Source organism: Mauremys mutica, chromosome 9 (genome assembly GCF_020497125.1).
Source record: "Mauremys mutica isolate MM-2020 ecotype Southern chromosome 9, ASM2049712v1, whole genome shotgun sequence".
Taxonomy (NCBI): Eukaryota; Metazoa; Chordata; order Testudines; family Geoemydidae; genus Mauremys; species Mauremys mutica.
In genome coordinates, this window is record NC_059080.1 from 88172299 (window position 1) to 88189366 (window position 17068).

General features: G+C 43.8%; 1 protein-coding gene across 1 annotated transcript in view; it reads left to right on the plus strand.

The window, feature by feature from the left end:
* The window catches only part of LOC123377276 (multiple epidermal growth factor-like domains protein 6), a 269454-nt gene that overhangs the window by 181043 nt on the left and 71343 nt on the right, over nucleotides 1-17068 (plus strand). The window contains exons 6-7 of the mRNA XM_045029959.1: nucleotides 4461-4583; nucleotides 15766-15891. Coding sequence (XP_044885894.1) covers nucleotides 4461-4583; nucleotides 15766-15891 — 249 coding nt within the window. The remainder of the gene's footprint in view (nucleotides 1-4460; nucleotides 4584-15765; nucleotides 15892-17068) is intronic.

Sequence of the window (17068 nt, forward strand, 5' to 3'; positions counted from 1 at the left end):
AATGGCACTCTCTCAAAAAAGCGTATTTTGTCAATTTTAGGCTAATATGATCTCCTTTGGGACTGATCTTCAAGTGACTAGGAAGTCCTGGTTCTTTTTATGCATCTGTGTTATTTACACAGATGTTTTGAACACACATTGTGCAAAGAAAAGCTGTCTAAATGAATAGAAAGTGGTTGAACATACGTTATTTTCACATCATGAAACAACCACTCATGCAATTTAAACATCCTTTGGAGTGGATAAACCGAACCGATGCTCATGGCATATTATAAGAAAAACTGAAAGATCAGTGCTGCCATACATCTTTCTTGTCATTCTAAACCTCAGGCGGTAAGGTAGTTTTCATGTGCAACTTTTCTAAAAGAGTTAGAGTTTGGCCTTGAGTACAAGCCAATGAAGAGTCACATTAGCTGTGCATGATTAGCTTGAATTCTTCTTTGAGTGATGATCCCTATGTGTATTTCACATGTAAGTACACATGCACACCCCATGCACCTGCGTCTGGAATTCTTTGCAAGCGGTGTCCATTGGCCCACATAGGCACTTTACCTCATGCTCTGAACCAAAGGCCTAAAGAGTGGTATGGGCCAATGCCTCTCCAGTTCCTTCTTACCACCGCATGGTCTGAGTAGGAATCTTTGATGTCCTCGGCTCCTTTCTACTGTGTCATTTCTGTAAATATATTGTAAATTATTTCACTACCACCCCCAGGGAATTCTCCCCACTGTGAAGGCTGGGATTATGCCCAGAGTTCCAGGGTTCAAAAATCTGTTTCTTGCTCTTGCTCTTTTTCTGTGAGTGCTGAACATCAACACTGCCTCTAGTGCCTGGGTGAGGCTCTCATCTCCGCCAAATGAAACATCTGCCACTCCTTTCCCCCCAGAACACATGAGGGTCGGGAATTGAGGTTTAGGAAACATGTGATGGAGAAGGCAATGAGACCTTTTTGTTCTAGCTAAGGTATTTTATAAGGGGGTCAGGGTGTTTTTTTTCACACCCCTGAGCGATGAAATTTTTGCTGACAAAAGCGCTAGTATAAACAAAGCCTCAGTCCGCACCAGGCATTATACCAGTATAACTAGTTGGTAAAAAGAATCACATCCCTATCTGAAATAGTTATACTGTTAATACTCAAGTGTAGACCAAGTCCTAGGGTTAGCATCTGGTCCTCAGAATGCTTAATAGACTAAATAATGATAGCACTTTTTTCTGTAATTGGGGGCAAAGCAGTTTCCTGTTCCTGAGAGCAGGAATTAATGAGAGGCAGCTGTGTCCTGTGGGTTTCTTGGTATCTGTGTCCATGAAGGAATCTCTCAACATTTATTTAATAAAATATTGATCCTGCAGAGAAAGCCTTAAACTAAAAGGATTGCCACTGTCAACTTTTTCATTCACATAGCATCCCAAGAAGACAACCATGGAATTATTGTGTCCCAAACTCATTGATCTTGCACCTTTTCCCCCCTTGCTGCAAAGAAACTTAATCATTTGTCTGTTAATGTATTACTCTCCAAAACCCATTGACGGCAAAGAAGTGTTCTTTGAAATAAGCAAAAACGGGATCTTTATTAACTTATTCATGGCCTGCCAAGGATTTTGGCCAAGATTTTAAAAAATGGGGCCTAAAGTTAGGAGTCTAAGCCCTTACTTAAGCAGTTAAATAAATAGCCTGATTTTCAAAAGTGCTAAGCACCCAGCAGCTCCCACAGAAGTTGGACTTGTAGCGCTAGAAATATTGAAGCATCAGAGAAGTTAATGAGGAACCCGTGCATCAGAGTGAGGCTGATGAGTTATGCCTTCAAGTAAAATGTTGACCTATTGAGAAAAGTAGGAACAAAGTTTAAAGGCTCGTAGAAGTCTGTTGGAGCTCTTGGGTGCACAGCTCTTGAAAATCAAGTTACTTATTTAGGCCTCTAACTTCAGTCATTCCTTTTCTTAATACTATTTTGACCTTTGTGTGTCCTTTCCATTTATTTAGAAGCGCAGGCATCCCATTTTACAGCCATATTTTGCATGTTAGATAATTTGTCTTTTATTGTATACTTGAGAGTTCACAGTAATGAAGATTCTTGAGGAAAACACATAATAATATGAAGCTCAAAATTATGTCAAATAGTTCTGCTGCTTCCTAGTTTTTTCTTTAACCTTCTTGTTCATTTTTTGTTTGTTTTTTGTTTTTGTTTTTAGAATTCTTTACCATAGTTGGTAAAAGCATTTTGGCAGCTAGTTTCTGGGTTTTTATTTTTTCTTGTTACTTTTTAGTGGTAACTGGACATATGATTGAAGGTGAAAAACATCATTTATTGGGCAGATAAAAGGATTCTTGTAACAGTAGCTTTTAATTATCTTGACAATTATTTTTACACAGTTTCTCAGCATTTTTAAAGAATTGGATTGTGTGACTTTCCTGATGTATTATTATCAATGAGAAAAAAGTTCATGAATGAATTCTTAATGTGACATTGCATAATATACATGAAGATGAATAGCATGCTCTGTTTACTGTTTACATTTCAAACAACTTCTCTTAATAAGAAAAAGATTCCAGATGTCTCCAGCCAGAAGGAAATATACAGTATGTAGCCTAATAAAACAGCATATTTGAGAGACGGGCTGGTAAGTGATGTATGTAGGCAAACGGTCTGAATTTAAACACTAGTCAACACCAGGGCTTTATTTTAGATGAATGAATTTCACATGTGAAGTATTAACATTAAAAGTTATAAAAGCATTTCCTTATGGCCAGGAGAAGCTTAGGAAATCTTGTCTTTCTGAGTCATCTTTAAAACTTGTCCTTTTTCATGTAATTTTTATTGGATTTTTTTAATGAAATAAACATAAAAGTATTAAAAACATAAACTATAAAAAATTAAATACAAAGCAGAAATATAACAATGTGAATATAAAAACCAGACACTTTTCATCAAACATATAATGAAAAAAAATCTCCTTCTCCGGCCTCATTTTCCTGATTCTCTCTACTCAGTGTTTCTCATTCAAAATACATTTTCCCCCCGTAACAATTTCAGACTTTCTCCTCTTTATGGGCTGCCTCTTAAGCTATGCCTACGCTTATGGCAGGAGGTAGAATACATGCTGCACGCCCTCCCAGCACAGATATACATAGCAGTGTAGGTGGTGAAGCACTGCTATGGCACTGCCAGAGCCTTTTCTCACCACAATGAAAAGTTCTGGCAGCTTTTCCAGATGCCTCTCCCTGCCAGAGCCTTTCACTGCCATGTGTAACTACACACCACAGTGTGGATGCAGCCTTATTTTCACTGTGGCATGTAGTTACACATACCCTAGACACCACTGCCAGTGTAGGCAAGGCCTGTATTGCCTTGAAACCCAGGCTCCTCACCCTCATTCCATTTATGTGTGGTTGGGTAGCTAAGCATTTTTGGGCACTCATAGCACCTGATCCAAAGCCTGTTGACACCAACAGGAGTCTCCATAAATTTTGGGTAAGGCCCCCTCAGTACCTCTGTGGTGATTTTTGATTCAGTGGCATCAGAACTCCAATATGTTGGCATTTAAACTGTGCTAGTGTTGCTGAAAAGATATGGAAGCTGCTTATCCAAAACCCTTCAGAACCTTGTAAAATGTTCAGTTTTGTGGATCTACTTAAAACCTGTTATGGCTGCAAATGTACTCAAGCTTGTCCTCCCAACTTACCCTTACTGTCAGGCAAAAGATTTAAGAAATGTTCTCAAGCTGATTCAGTGGCATTTTCCCTCTTTATCTGAAAGAAATTTGCAGTATAGCACACAGTGCTTTTCTGAAGTGAGACATAGAAAGTTGCTTGCTTTGTTCTCAGAGCTGGAGATGAGTGAGTAACAGCTATTCCGTGATTCTTAGGCCATTTGAGAAAGGAAAAAATTAAGATAACCAGCAAGAACATCAGCTAGAGTTCAAGGAGAGAGGGGTCACAGAAGTTGTGTGGTGCAAGATACTACTCCTGCTTCCACTGAAGTGAATTCTAAGTCTCCCATTCACTTCAGTAGGAGCAAGTGCAGCCCCAAAGAGATAAAATTAGTGAAAGAAATAGTTCATTAACAAATTAAAACATTATCTGTGTTCTTATGTCTTTTCCCCCTTCTTCAGTACGCTGCCCCATTGCACATGAGAACCTCAACTAGTAGAGTTAAGGGCTTGACACAAAAGGAATTCTTCATACAGCATCTTCAAATGCCAGATGTTTATCCCGTGGTGACTGCAAGCTCATATGTGTTAGGTTATTGTAATTCTTTCCCTATATATTTTTCCTGCCCCCAAGGAAGCATGCATGTCACAGATCTGTCCAATTATCAAAGAAGTAAAGATCAGCAGCAGCATCAATGTAAGAGCTGCACCACATACATGCTATCTACTGTCCAGGAGAAATAATGTGTCTCTTCTCCGAGGCTGACATTGAAATGACATTGTAATCTCCGCCATCTGTTTTCCTTCTCTAGATATTGATGAATGTGCAGTAGTGAATGGAGGGTGCCAGCAGAGCTGCATTAACACTCTGGACTCCTTTTATTGCATATGCGATATGGGATACAGACTCCATGCTGATGGACGTACTTGCATAGGTAAGTAAATATTACACCTAGCTTGAGGCCTATTTCAGGGAAAAGAGAGCTACAAGTGTAGCAAATCAGGGTGTATTATTTTCTATAGTAAAATTGTGATTAGGGAAAAAATACAAACATTTACAGACTTGCCCCACATTGAGTTCTGTTCTCCAACCCAACCAATGATGGATATTTTGCTGTAAGTAATAGCCACACAATACCACCTCAGGCTCTGACCCTGTGAGAGAAAGCCAGGGGAGAGAAGTAGAGCATGTCAAGCACGTGGGTGTCATTAGCCATGTTGAAAGCCAAAAAGAGCTCGTAGGATGACGAAGAAGTAGAAGCTCTAAGATAGTGGCAACAGGTCATTAATGATGGGTGAAAGCAGGTGTGTTGGAGCAGAGTGGGCAGAAGCCCGCTGGAGGAGATCCAGGCTGGACTTGGAGGAGAGGAACTCAAGGCAACGTTGTAAACTGCCCACTAGATGAGTTTGGAGGGAGATAGGGTGGTAGCTGTAGAAACAGCTGGTGTTGAAGGTTGTTGTGGTTTTGGTTTTTTTTTAGTAAGGTGGCGGGTCCTTTCAACAGGGTTAAAACTATTTAGATACCTTCTCAGAGGTCAGTTTTGACTTAGGGTGAGTGCACAAATCACCATCTTTCCCTCTGCACCCACTGCCTCTTCCTTAACTTCTTCAGCGTTTAAATATTTCTCAAGATACCAGGTTCTGTATGCATTTTGGGTTTTGTTTTAAATCTTATCCACAGAACACATTGGGATGAATGCATGACAGATGCAGAACTCTTAATCGTGGCCACATACTGCAATATTTATTTTGTGCTGATCCTTTAATTCACAGAGTAGAGGTCTGTGCTTCTGGAGCTAAGTGTGTTCTGATCCAGTCTGCATAGTTCTTTATTCCCACTGTAGCCATATCTCCCCTGTACAAACTCCTCATTCTGTTCCTCACTCAGAGTGTAGCCACCTCACTCTCTAAATACTCCTGAGGGAATTCTGCACCAAAAAATTAGAAATTCTGTGCACAGTATTTTAAAATTCTGCAAAATTCTGTATATTTTGTTTCTCAAAATAATACCATATAATCACACCAGTTTCAATTATTTTAGTAATTTATTTCAAAATACCAGTCAGCAAGTATGTCTGTAGCAATACAAACAACAAAAAAGATTTTCCCAGGAGTAGAAAGTTAAAGAAATCCCTACGATGACCCAGTTCCTATTTCTCTGTTATGCTTTTGTTGGTTGCTTCAGTCTGGATGTGTCACATGTGCCAGCAGGGCACATATTGAGCGAAAACTATGCCCCTCCGGTCTCCGACATCCACACCCCTTTTCCCCCAAAGCCCAGCTGTGGAGTACCCACATCCCAGACACCACGCCCCCTTCCTACCAGAGCCCAGCCATGGGGTACCTCCCCCCCACTGCAGACACCCACACCCCTACCCCCCAGGGATCCAGAGAGAGAAACAGCCTAATGCTGGGTCGTGGGCTTATATGGAGTTTCCTGCATACTTTCTCCTTCCTTCAGGACATGCTGGAATCCGCAGCTGCCCGGCACCCTCCACCTTCCCTCCCACCTGCTGCATTTGGGGGCTGGAGAGATGGGGTCTGCTGGGTCCAGCAGCTCCTAGAGGCAGCCAGCAGCTCTGCAGCACCAATCCTTCTGGGAAGGATGAAATTCTGTGCAGAACATTAATTCTGTGCAAATTCTGCATTGAGCATTGGTGCAGAATTCCCACCGGAATATCTAAAACTGTCCTTGAACAGCTAAATTACACTCCTAGACCAACATCTTGATCTGCTGCAGTCCTGCTGGTGATGAAGATGGTCAACTCAGATCTGTAAGACTTCGCTTTGCTCAGCCAACAAAATCAGTGTTGTACTACTGGGTACAAGAGCCAGACTTTAAAAAAAGAAAAGGCTACACACACAGTACATTCCTTTTTGTTTAATCTGTTCCTAAAGACCCCCAATTACAGGTTTCTTCTTCTACTACTAACGTTTATATGTGAATTTCGTGATTGTGCAAATTGTCTTAATGGTGTCCTGATTATTATAGTTATTACAGGCAGAGTGTGAGGAGTAGCAGTCTTCCACACACTGCATTACTCAACTCTGACCTGGAAGGGTCATATCTTGGTTAAGAGGATGGGAGAATCTCCAAAGCTCATTTCAGGCCTTTGCCTCTCTGCTCAGACTATGGTAGGGTTCCAGTTGTGACGACACTTTTTAGTGAATCCTGTCCACTGGGAACTGTCCTGACACTACCAAACTCTATTCACTTAGACCAGTGGTTCTCAGCCAGGGATATGTGTACCCCTGTGAGTACGCAGAGATCTTCCAGGGGGTACATCAACTCATCTAGATCAGTGTTTATCAACCTGAGGATTGTGACCCCCGGGGAGTCGCAAGATGGGTTGGGGGTGAGGGGGGGATCACAAGTGCAGGGCCAGCATTATGTGGTGGCAATTGCCTTGGGTCTCATGCCACGGGGGCCTCCTGTGAAGCTGAGTTTATATGCTTCATCCTCAGGCAGCAGGGCTTGGGCTTGAGCCCTGAGCAGTGGGGCTTAGGTTTTAGACTCCTGAAAGGGACACAGTAGTCGAAAAAGATTGACAACCACTGACTTACACCACCAAACAGTACCAGATAGCAAATTTTGGTCACTAGTATGATGTCATTTATTTATTTATTTATAACATGTTTATTATGGTAGTGCCTAGTAGATAGTGCAATGATACTTAGACTTCAGTGGTTCAGGAGCCAAATTAGCAATCAACCAGCACTGTGAACTCATTGTTTCATTTACTGTTTGTCTCCCAGCACAAGGACTGACCAATTGGGTAGTTACATAGTCAAAGCATCCTGATTGTTTAATCACTTAGATTGGTTAATAATTAAATCGCACAGTGTTTTAATATCATGTGCCGCAAAGAGCCACGGGAGACACATTAAAGAAGGGAAGGGGCAGGAAGAGACTGGAAATCAAGAGGGAGAGCGTGGAGCAAACATCCAGTCTGCAGAAGGGAAAGAATGTTCAGAGTGAAACTGCAGAAAGCAATCGGAGCTGGTCAGCAGGTTTTCAATAACATGATTTTTGGCCAGAAAACACCGATTTGTGGAAACCACAGGAATGTATCCCTGCATAAGCTGTTCCTGCAGCTGCTGTGCCAGCTTCAGTCCATGGCAGTTTCCTCCCCACAGTACCTTTGCCACAGGCCACATGGCTGAGGGAAGGAAGGATGCTGCTTTTTAATTTAAGAATCTTAAAATGGTGTATTGGTTCTGATGAACAACTAGCACTTGAGAGACAGGGTGGGTGAGGGAATATCTTTGATTGTACCAACTTCTGTTGGTGAAATCCCATATCTTGGGACCAACACTGCAAACAAGCAATTAACACGTGTGCGGCCAAGTGTTGCCTCACAGGGTGTGCTTATTTATTTATTTTATGTTTTAAATGAATGGTAACCACTGTGTCCTTATTTTCTTCACAAGGATTAGGCGAAGGGCCAGATTCTGATCTCTTGCAGGTTGGCTTCAGCTGTGAGGCTGAGTGGGCATATAAATGAGTGTAGAATTTAGTTCTCAGATTGGAGAAAGAGAGAGAGAGAGTCAGAGAGAGTCAGACAGAGTCCAAATCCTCCTCTCAGTTTTACTGGTCTGAATCCACTGATTATAGCACAGAGCTTCTGCTGGTTTAGACTGATGTGAATGAGAGCACAATGTGTACCCACATCTCATCTGGTGGAAGTGAATGCAATATCAAGTTTTACATTTGTGAAAGGACTACCAGATCCTGGTTTTCCTACCTTGGATGCTGTGTACTAAAAGAGATCTGTAGTTCCCTGTCATGCTAAAAAACCAAAAAGATATTTCCCTGGTATCTCAAGGGAAATTACCACACAAGTCAAGTAGCAATAGTCAAACTTGGTAAAAAGGATGAAAATGTTTTGTAAAGCTACACATTTGGGGAAGAAAACAGTTCTGTTTGTTTTAATTGTTTTAAATCACATTTACTGTCTAGTTAATATGAGAAAAACAGCCCAATTAGGTATGATTGTTTCACATCTGCTGAATTCATTTACTCATATTCTTTTCTTCCTTTCACTTCTTGTATTCAGTCACTTGGGTATGCTTTAAGAATAGCCAAATGTGGTGTTGATCATTTCTAGTATTCACAGCAATAAATTTATTGGCATAACTAGAACAAACATAAACTGTACCATTATTAGGGATGTAGGAGAATTTTTTTAAATAAAAAACTAGTCCTTTTAGCTTTGTTGTGGGTTTATACACAAGTAAAGAGTTCAACGTTTTTGGGAGTTAAAAGCAATTCAAAGTAAGGAGATGTTTAAATCATACCTTGGCTCATTTGTTTGGAGACTAGGGGAACGGGTAAAGGAAATGCAGCACGTTCAAGAAACCAAACTCATCAATAATAAGTAATTGTACAGATTTGCCTGGAACCATTGGTATTTTTCAGTGAACTGAGAGAAGGTAGCCAAATTCAGTGCTCACACTAGGATGAAACAAAGATATCTCCACTGAAGTCAGTTGGGTTACTTCTGAAATACAGCACCGTGAGCACAGAATTTGGCCCATAGTGGTCAAGCAACTTCATACTAGAGATGGATAAACTGAGTTTGGAAAAAAAGAGAGATGATAATGCACAGAAAGCAATGGCAAATATTCAGTGTTCAAATGAACTGACCTGGCCCATGTGGTTGACCTTTTTCATTTACTTACTGTGAACAACTTGCAATCAAGTTTTCTACTAACACAAATAACCACAGATGGCAAGTTTCCAATCTTCCCCAATTCAGAGAAATTGAACTTTAATCCACACATGCAAGTATTTGTGACAAAAGTATTCAAATCTTATTTTGAATGCTATATTCAGTTCTGGTTATCTCCTCTCAAAAATGATACAGATAAATATTGAAGAGTCCAGAGATGAATGACAAGAATGATCAGAAGCATGGAGAGAGATACATATGAAAAGACAGGATGATAATATACTCGTAATAAAGATATGAAAAGATTAGAACTGTTTAGTTTCAACTATTTAGACAGGATAAAAAAAATAAAGGCTGTAAGAAACTCTCATGCATCGGAGCATAAGCCGAACACTAACTGACAGGGCTTAGGAAGAAACTTTCCCTATTAAAATGTTATTCCAGGATTGTCCATTATGGACATTCTGGCATCTTCCTCTGAAGCATCTGGCACTGGCCACTGTCAATGACAGGATGCTGGTCTGGATGGACTGCTGGTTGTGTCTGGTATAACAATTCAAATATAAATGTTGGAACATTCATCTGATCAGAAAGCAGAAACAAAAGTTTGTGGCTCTTCTGACCTGTCACAACTAAGCAAAACATCTAGAATTTCCAGTAGCGTAAAACATTTGTAACAATATTTGTTCAGAAAATGCAAATACTTTTGAGAAAATAGCAAGCTACTCGTGCATATTAATGATGCAGAAAAAGAGGCTACTTCCTCCAAATACATTGGTTTTGGAAAATTATTCTCTTGACTATAGAAGAAACCACCATCCCTTGGTGCAAAACCTTTGCCCAGTTCTAGGCTGAACCCAAACCAAACTTGTTGGAAGACTGTGAAATGTTCTGTTCACTTCCCCCCCCCCACACCATTATTTTTCCTTTTGAAGGAACTTAGAAGAACAAAAGTGCCTCCCCCCAAAAAACAAAAACAAAAAACCACATCAGGAAGGCAGAGTTTCCAATATACATGGCCTGGAGGTTTCAGGTGAATATGTAAGCACATTCTCATAAGACTGCAGCCAATTTTTGCAGACCCAAGAGGGTGGGACAAACTTCTAATAAACATCCAGGTTTGGGGGACTTTACTGAACAGAACATTGCTGAAGTTCTCCCACCACTTCTACGAGTTGAGCCCCATTCAACTTCCATTGCATTAGAGTTTTGAATCAATAAAAGTATTATAACCTCTTATGAACCCCATTCCAGGGGCGGCAGGTTTGTATAATTTTTGGTGGTGCCCAGAATGCCCCCCCCACACACACACCGTTTAAATACCATTTCCAGGCCATTTTTACATTAAGAATTTAACAATTTCCCTATATTGCACAATGTGTGATGTGTGTGTGGGGGGGGTGAAGGCTGGGGGGGACTGGAGATGAAGGTTGTGGAGTATGGGGCGGCTCAGAGCTGGGGCAGAGGGTTGGGGTGCAGGGGTGAGGGCTGTGCAGTGGGGCTGGGAATGAGGAGTTCACAGTGCAGCAGGGGGCTCAGGGCTGCGGCAGAGGGTTGGGGTGCAGGGGTGAGGGCTGCATGGGGGGCTGGGAATGAGGGGTTCACAGTGCAGGAGGGGGCTCAGGGCTTCGGCAGAGGGTTGGGGTGCGGGGGTGAGGGCTGCATGGGGGGGCTGGGAATGAGGAGTTCACGGTGCAGAAGGGGGCTCAGGGCTGCGGCAGGGGGCTCAGGGCTGCATGGGGGGCTGGGAATGAGGGGTTCACAGTGCAGGAGGGGGCTCAGGGCTGCGGCAGAAGGTTGGGGTGCGGGGGTGAGGGCTGTGCAGTGGGGCTGGAATGAGGGGTTCACAGTGCAGCAGGGGGCTCAGGGCTGCGGCAGAGGGTTGGGGTGCAGGGGTGAGGGCTGCATGGGGGGCTGGGAATGAGGGGTTCACAGTGCAGGAGGGGGCTCAGGGCTGCGGCAGAGGGTTGGGGTGCGGGAGTGAGGGCTGCAAGGGGCGCTGGAAATGAGGGGTTCACAGTGCAGCAGGGGGCTCAGGGCTTCGGCAGAGGGTTGGAGTGCGGGGCTGAGGGCTGTGCAGTGGGGCTGGAATGAGGGGTTCACAGTGCAGCAGGGGGCTCATGGCTGCGGCAGAGGGTTGGGGTGCAGGGGTGAGGGCTGCATGGGGGGCTGGGAATGAGGGGTTCACAGTGCAGGAGGGGGCTCAGGGCTGCGGCAGAGGGTTGGGGTGCAGGGGTGAGGGCTGCAAGGGGGGCTGGAAATGAGGGGTTCACAGTGCAGCAGGGGGCTCAGGGCTTCGGCAGAGGGTTGGGGTGCGGGGGTGAGGGCTGCATGGGGGGCTGGGAATGAGGGGTTCACAGTGCAGCAGGGGGCTCAGGGCTGCGGCAGAGGGTTGTGGTGCGGGGGTGAGGGCTGTGCAGTGGTGCTGGGAATGAGGAGTTCACAGTGCAGGAGGGGGCTCAGGGCTGCGGCAGAGGGTTGGGATGCGGGGGTGGTGGGGACTTGGGCTGGGGATGCGGGCTCTGAGGTGGGGCAAAGCCAGGGATGAGGCATTTGAGTTTGGGGTGCAGGCAGGCTGCTGCAGGGCTGGGGCCAGAAAGGAGGACTCCTCTCAGCCCTCTCCCCGCAGGCAGCAGTGAGTTCTGGGGGAGGGGCCCCCAGTTCCCCGCAGCAGCACACTCACCCAACACTGTCACTTCACATCCTCCTGAGGCCAGGCCCCTCTCAGGTCCAGGAAGCCCTCTCGTCTCTTGTGGTGGGTGCCCGGGGGCGGAGGGACTGCCATCACGTGTGCACCTCTACCCTCCGCAAGCAGCAGCTGCGTCGCTGCCTCAGCTTGGCGCCAGTGCCACTCTGTTTTGTAGCCAGCAGCAGCCAGCAAAGGAGCAGAGCAGCAGGGCAGCCACCCACTGCCCAGGGCGCAAGCAGGGGATGCTCTGGGGGAGGCCTGCAGGGACGGCAGGTGGGGCCAGGGAACACTCTGAGGGAGGCGCGCTGAGCAGCAGGCAGGGCCAAGGAAGAGACCCGGCCCCGAATATTAGTGGATCCCTGAATTTGCTGGAGCACAGGCACCACAGGCCCATATAACTTGCTGCCCCTGCCCCATTCCAGTGCCTACAGTGTATCCCCAAATATTCATTTTTGTAGGAAACTAATCTGTGTGGGCTCTTCCCCCAGTCTCATTAATGAAAGTTGTGAATGTATTATGGGAAGATCAATCTCTCTAATATAGTTTGGCCTGTGCAGTTACATATAGTAGAATGTAGAGTTTTGTACATTGGTCCTTTGATGATACTTTTTTTGCCATCGTCTCATCCAACTTGAAACCTCCACCATTTCTTTTTCTTCCTCGCTTATTTTAGATTTGTGTCCTACAAATCTCCATTCTTATTGTAGCCATTTCTAGATGGGTTGATCTTCTCTATGGATTAGGCCATTAAAATAACCAAAGCCTTTCATGGCTCAGTATTTTTTTGTTTCTCCCAACTTGAGCATATAGAATATTTTAACGTCTGCATTAAAATTCAACTGATTGGCGCCTGGAAATCCACTGACTGCACTGGAGTTTATTCCCTTTGATGCTACTGGAAGTGAAAGGCAAATATGGCTCTTTGACTCTAACGCATAAATCCCTTATGTCAACTGGTGCCTCTGATACCTGCTCTGTACACTAGAACTGTCAGGATTCATTTTTGTTATGTAGGGCCTCCTTCGCACCAGGCTTAAGAGTAAAGGAGACAAAGGAATGTTACCCACCAAACTATCGTCCAGGATTTGCCGTGTCACTAAATGCAAAACACATCAGATTCAGAGGTTACAGTTCCTCGCTCTAATCAGTTTAGGCTATAGAATGCGGTGCTAGAGCCTGATTCTTAAGAGACTGTATGTACCAATCACATGGGATATTTATAAATCTAACAGTGAACAGCAAAGACTTTGTACAAATATTTTTTTAAAAATGTAGACGTTAACAGTTTAAGAACCCAGATCATTAAGGGGCAAACCCTGCCGTTCCTCCGTTGTGAGGAAACCCTTAGACAATGGAAATGGTTGGGGGAGGCAGGGTTCTGGATAGCAGGTCCCAGGATTTGGCCCTAGAACATACATGAGTAGGTTTAAAAGTTACACATATATTCATGTCCATTTTTATGCCACAACTTGAGTTTGAGGGTGTCTGCATTTTTTTGCAACTGTTGTCTTTGCAACTTTGAAGAGCAGAGCAGAAAGTGCTGCATCCAAAGCTTTGTTATCAGCTGATGAGGGGCAAACATGGAGTCCTGAGTACAGGTCTTGCCAGGTAAGTACAGGGGAAACAATTGATTTGTAAATTATATAGTCTACACAGTGGCAGCTGGTGCCCAAAATAAATGGAGGCACTGAAGGTAGCACGCTCTACACTTCTGACTTCTGGAGTACAATCATGTTATCAAAGTGAAAAACTGGGAGACCGTAGTCAAAAGTATCAAAGGGAAGTTTTTTTGCTGGCCCATAAGTGGGATTGGTGGGTAGGTGGGAAGAAAAGCAGACATCCACTTCCTTCTCCCCTCACCTCCCACTTCACAATAAAAAAACTCAAATGCTTTACAATTTATAGCAGTGTGGACTGCTCTCTGTGACTCACTTTGCTGTTCTCTCCTAGTCTCAAACTCTGCTCTTTGATTCAGGTTCTTACCCTGCCATCTCCCCACAGCACACACTGCTGCTGCCACCACCAGTTGAATCCATTTTCTCCAACACTCAGCTCAGACACCCAAACCATACCCGTCTGTTCCCTGCATCCCAACCCAGAACTCAAAATGATCCCCTCTTCACACACACACACACACACCCCTATGTCCCAGGCTGAGAACTCCACCCCCGCACCCTCCTCCGCACCCAATATCGCTAGTCCCAAGTGTTCAAAAATCATGTCATATGCCAAAACATCATGATTGGCTTAAATATATGGAAATTCCACCAAAAAAATTGGGGTGCTTTTTTAATTTGCTTTCTAGTTTTTGAGCCTTAAATGTGCACTCAGGTAATCTTCAAGCATATCTCTGTGTCCATGAGGGCTAGAAACTTTTTTCTTTTAATTGAAAACAGAGATTCTCATGCAATCCCATAACTCCAGAAGACTAGGCTTTATGAAAAACACCATGTAGTGTGAGCCTCATGATAAAAATCATGAAAATTGGCAACACGTGACAGTTCAGAACCTCAGCCCCGAATACTCTCCCTCTGAGAGTCTGAATAGCCCCCCACCCACATGCGCATGTACACACACATTTGTGTGTGTATACATATATAATCACACATGCACTCTCACACATTCTCCAGGCTCCGAAAACCCATCTCCACAATCTTTCCTTCCCACCCCACCTGGTGCCCACCACCACCAGACTCAGAAAACTCCATCCCTCTAACTCGATTGCCTTCCCACAAACTTCCAACTGGGTCAGGGAAAGCAGGAGCAGAGGCACAGGGAGTATGTGTGGGTAGCCCTATACTCTGCAACTGTGAGGGTGAATAAAAATAGTGCAACAGTAGAAGCTTGTATTCCCTGCTCTAGGCCTCCATCTCTAGAGGCTGGAGTTGCTCCAACTCCACCAGTAATCGTCCCAGCAGCAGCAGCAGGAGGTGGTATTACACACTGGAGTACATCAGCCATGCTGCTTATTTGTGACCTTATTGGTGGGGTTCCTGTCCATCAGCCACTGCATCTTACCACTTTTGCTACTCTCCGGTATGTCTACACTACAAGTGCTACAGCGGCACAACTGTAGTGCTGCAATTATGTGGGTATAGAGCTGTACTGAAGAAACTTGCTACAGTCACAGAACGGATTTTTCCACTGCAGTAGTAAAGCCACACCCTCATGAGGAAGTAGCTAAGTTGCCAGAAGAATTCTTCCATCAATCTAGTGGTATCTATACCATGGCTTAGGTTGGCTTAACTATATCTGTATGGGGTCTGAATTTTCATACCCCTCAGTGATGTAGCTAGGTTGACCTATGTTTTAGGGGTAGACCAGACCTCACGTCAAAGGGTTGCAATGCTTCAATCTGTGTTGCAACTCTTTGATCTAATCTAAATCTGTCCCTAACAGCCTGTAGATCCTCCTTGGTCCAGTGGCCACTCCATCTCTCATCCACTTCTGTAGCTTTTCCTAACTCTTCTCTGGTACCTAGCTGGCCATTAATTTCTTCCTTGCCTCCGCTCCATTTCCCCCCTCACCTTCTGGCTGCCTCACCCCAACTCCAGGATCCATCACTGAGGTTCTATCACTTCATTTGCCAACTGGGCCTTTCCCTTAAATCTGTGCCTGCTGATGACCCAGACAGCATAAAGCCCTATCTGAAGTGAAAACTGTACTGCACTTTGCACTGCAATGTACCCTTTGAGTTGTTTCCAAAGAACCTCTGTTTTTGACATCTTTCATGCATTCATGCTTCCTTTGCTTTAGCTGTTAGCTCCTGCACTGTTAACAATGGGGGCTGTGAACAGGAGTGCATTCAGATCAGTGACAACCACTACAAGTGCCACTGCCATCCACCCTACCAGCTGAAGAGAGATGGCAAACACTGCAAAAGTAAGTCCTAGAGCACTTGATGTGAGCACACTTTAGGAGGAATAAAATACCACAAGATGGTGCACATACCTTTGTGCATCGGACAATATAGTATTTACAATTTATTTCACACCTAGCTTGCCAGAAACCGCTGTAGGTTTTCAATGACTGCATTAAATATACATTTTTGAGGAGCAAGGTTCACTTTTGGTGACTTGAATGAGCTTGTTACTGATTACATAGATCCCTGGTCATTCTGGACATGTCTTTAAATGCTGGTTTGAGTTAAAATAGGAACTCAAAATCATTTAAATTGTAACATATAGTTGCTCATTAAGGTATACCAAATTATGGTTTGTGTAATAATTATGACTCAGCATAAGGTATAGTCTTTGTCCATTTTTAGTTTTTGTTATTAGTAATCAGACTCTGATTCATCTGCCCTCCTCTTTAGGATATTAAACCAAATTCTCTGACAATTATTTATTATTTGTATTATTGCAGCACCTAGAGACCATAGTCACGTCCAGAACGCCATTGTACTAGATGATGTACAAATAAAGAACACTAATACTACCCTGTTTTTTCCCTTCTTTTGCAAGGGTTAACTACTTCATCCGTTCTCAAGGCAATGATAATCAGCAGTATGCACTTGCATATATCATAGGTGATTGGGGCAAATCTTGTGGCCTTACTCAACCAAAACTCCCATCAAAAAGTCAGCTGTGTATTGTTTCTATTCTGCAGTACACTGTATATAAAGACTAAGAAGTAAATCCTGCAGTTCTACTCATTTCCAATTCAGCATGTTTGCAGTGAGTTTTGCCTGAGGATTTGGCCATCCAACTTTATGTACAATCTCTGTTCTGCACAGAGTCAATCTGAGCTGAATTCTTGATGGGATTTCAGTGGAAGATTTGGAGCGAGGTTGTTTCTTCTATGCCTGTTCAGGTGTCAGTGTGGCCTATTGTGTGGCTGAATGTATAACATTCATGTTAATCAAGATGAACCAAGTGATGAGACCATTAGCAGGGGAGAGTGGGCAATTGGTCTCCAAAATGGTAGGGCAAAACAGTCGTTGAGTTAAATGGAAGTCTGATCAGACCTCTAAGTTGTGAGGCTTTTGAATTCTATTATTGCAGTGCAAACAACGGTAAAAGTTCACTCTCTGACACCCTTGGGGCTGATTAGGGTTAGC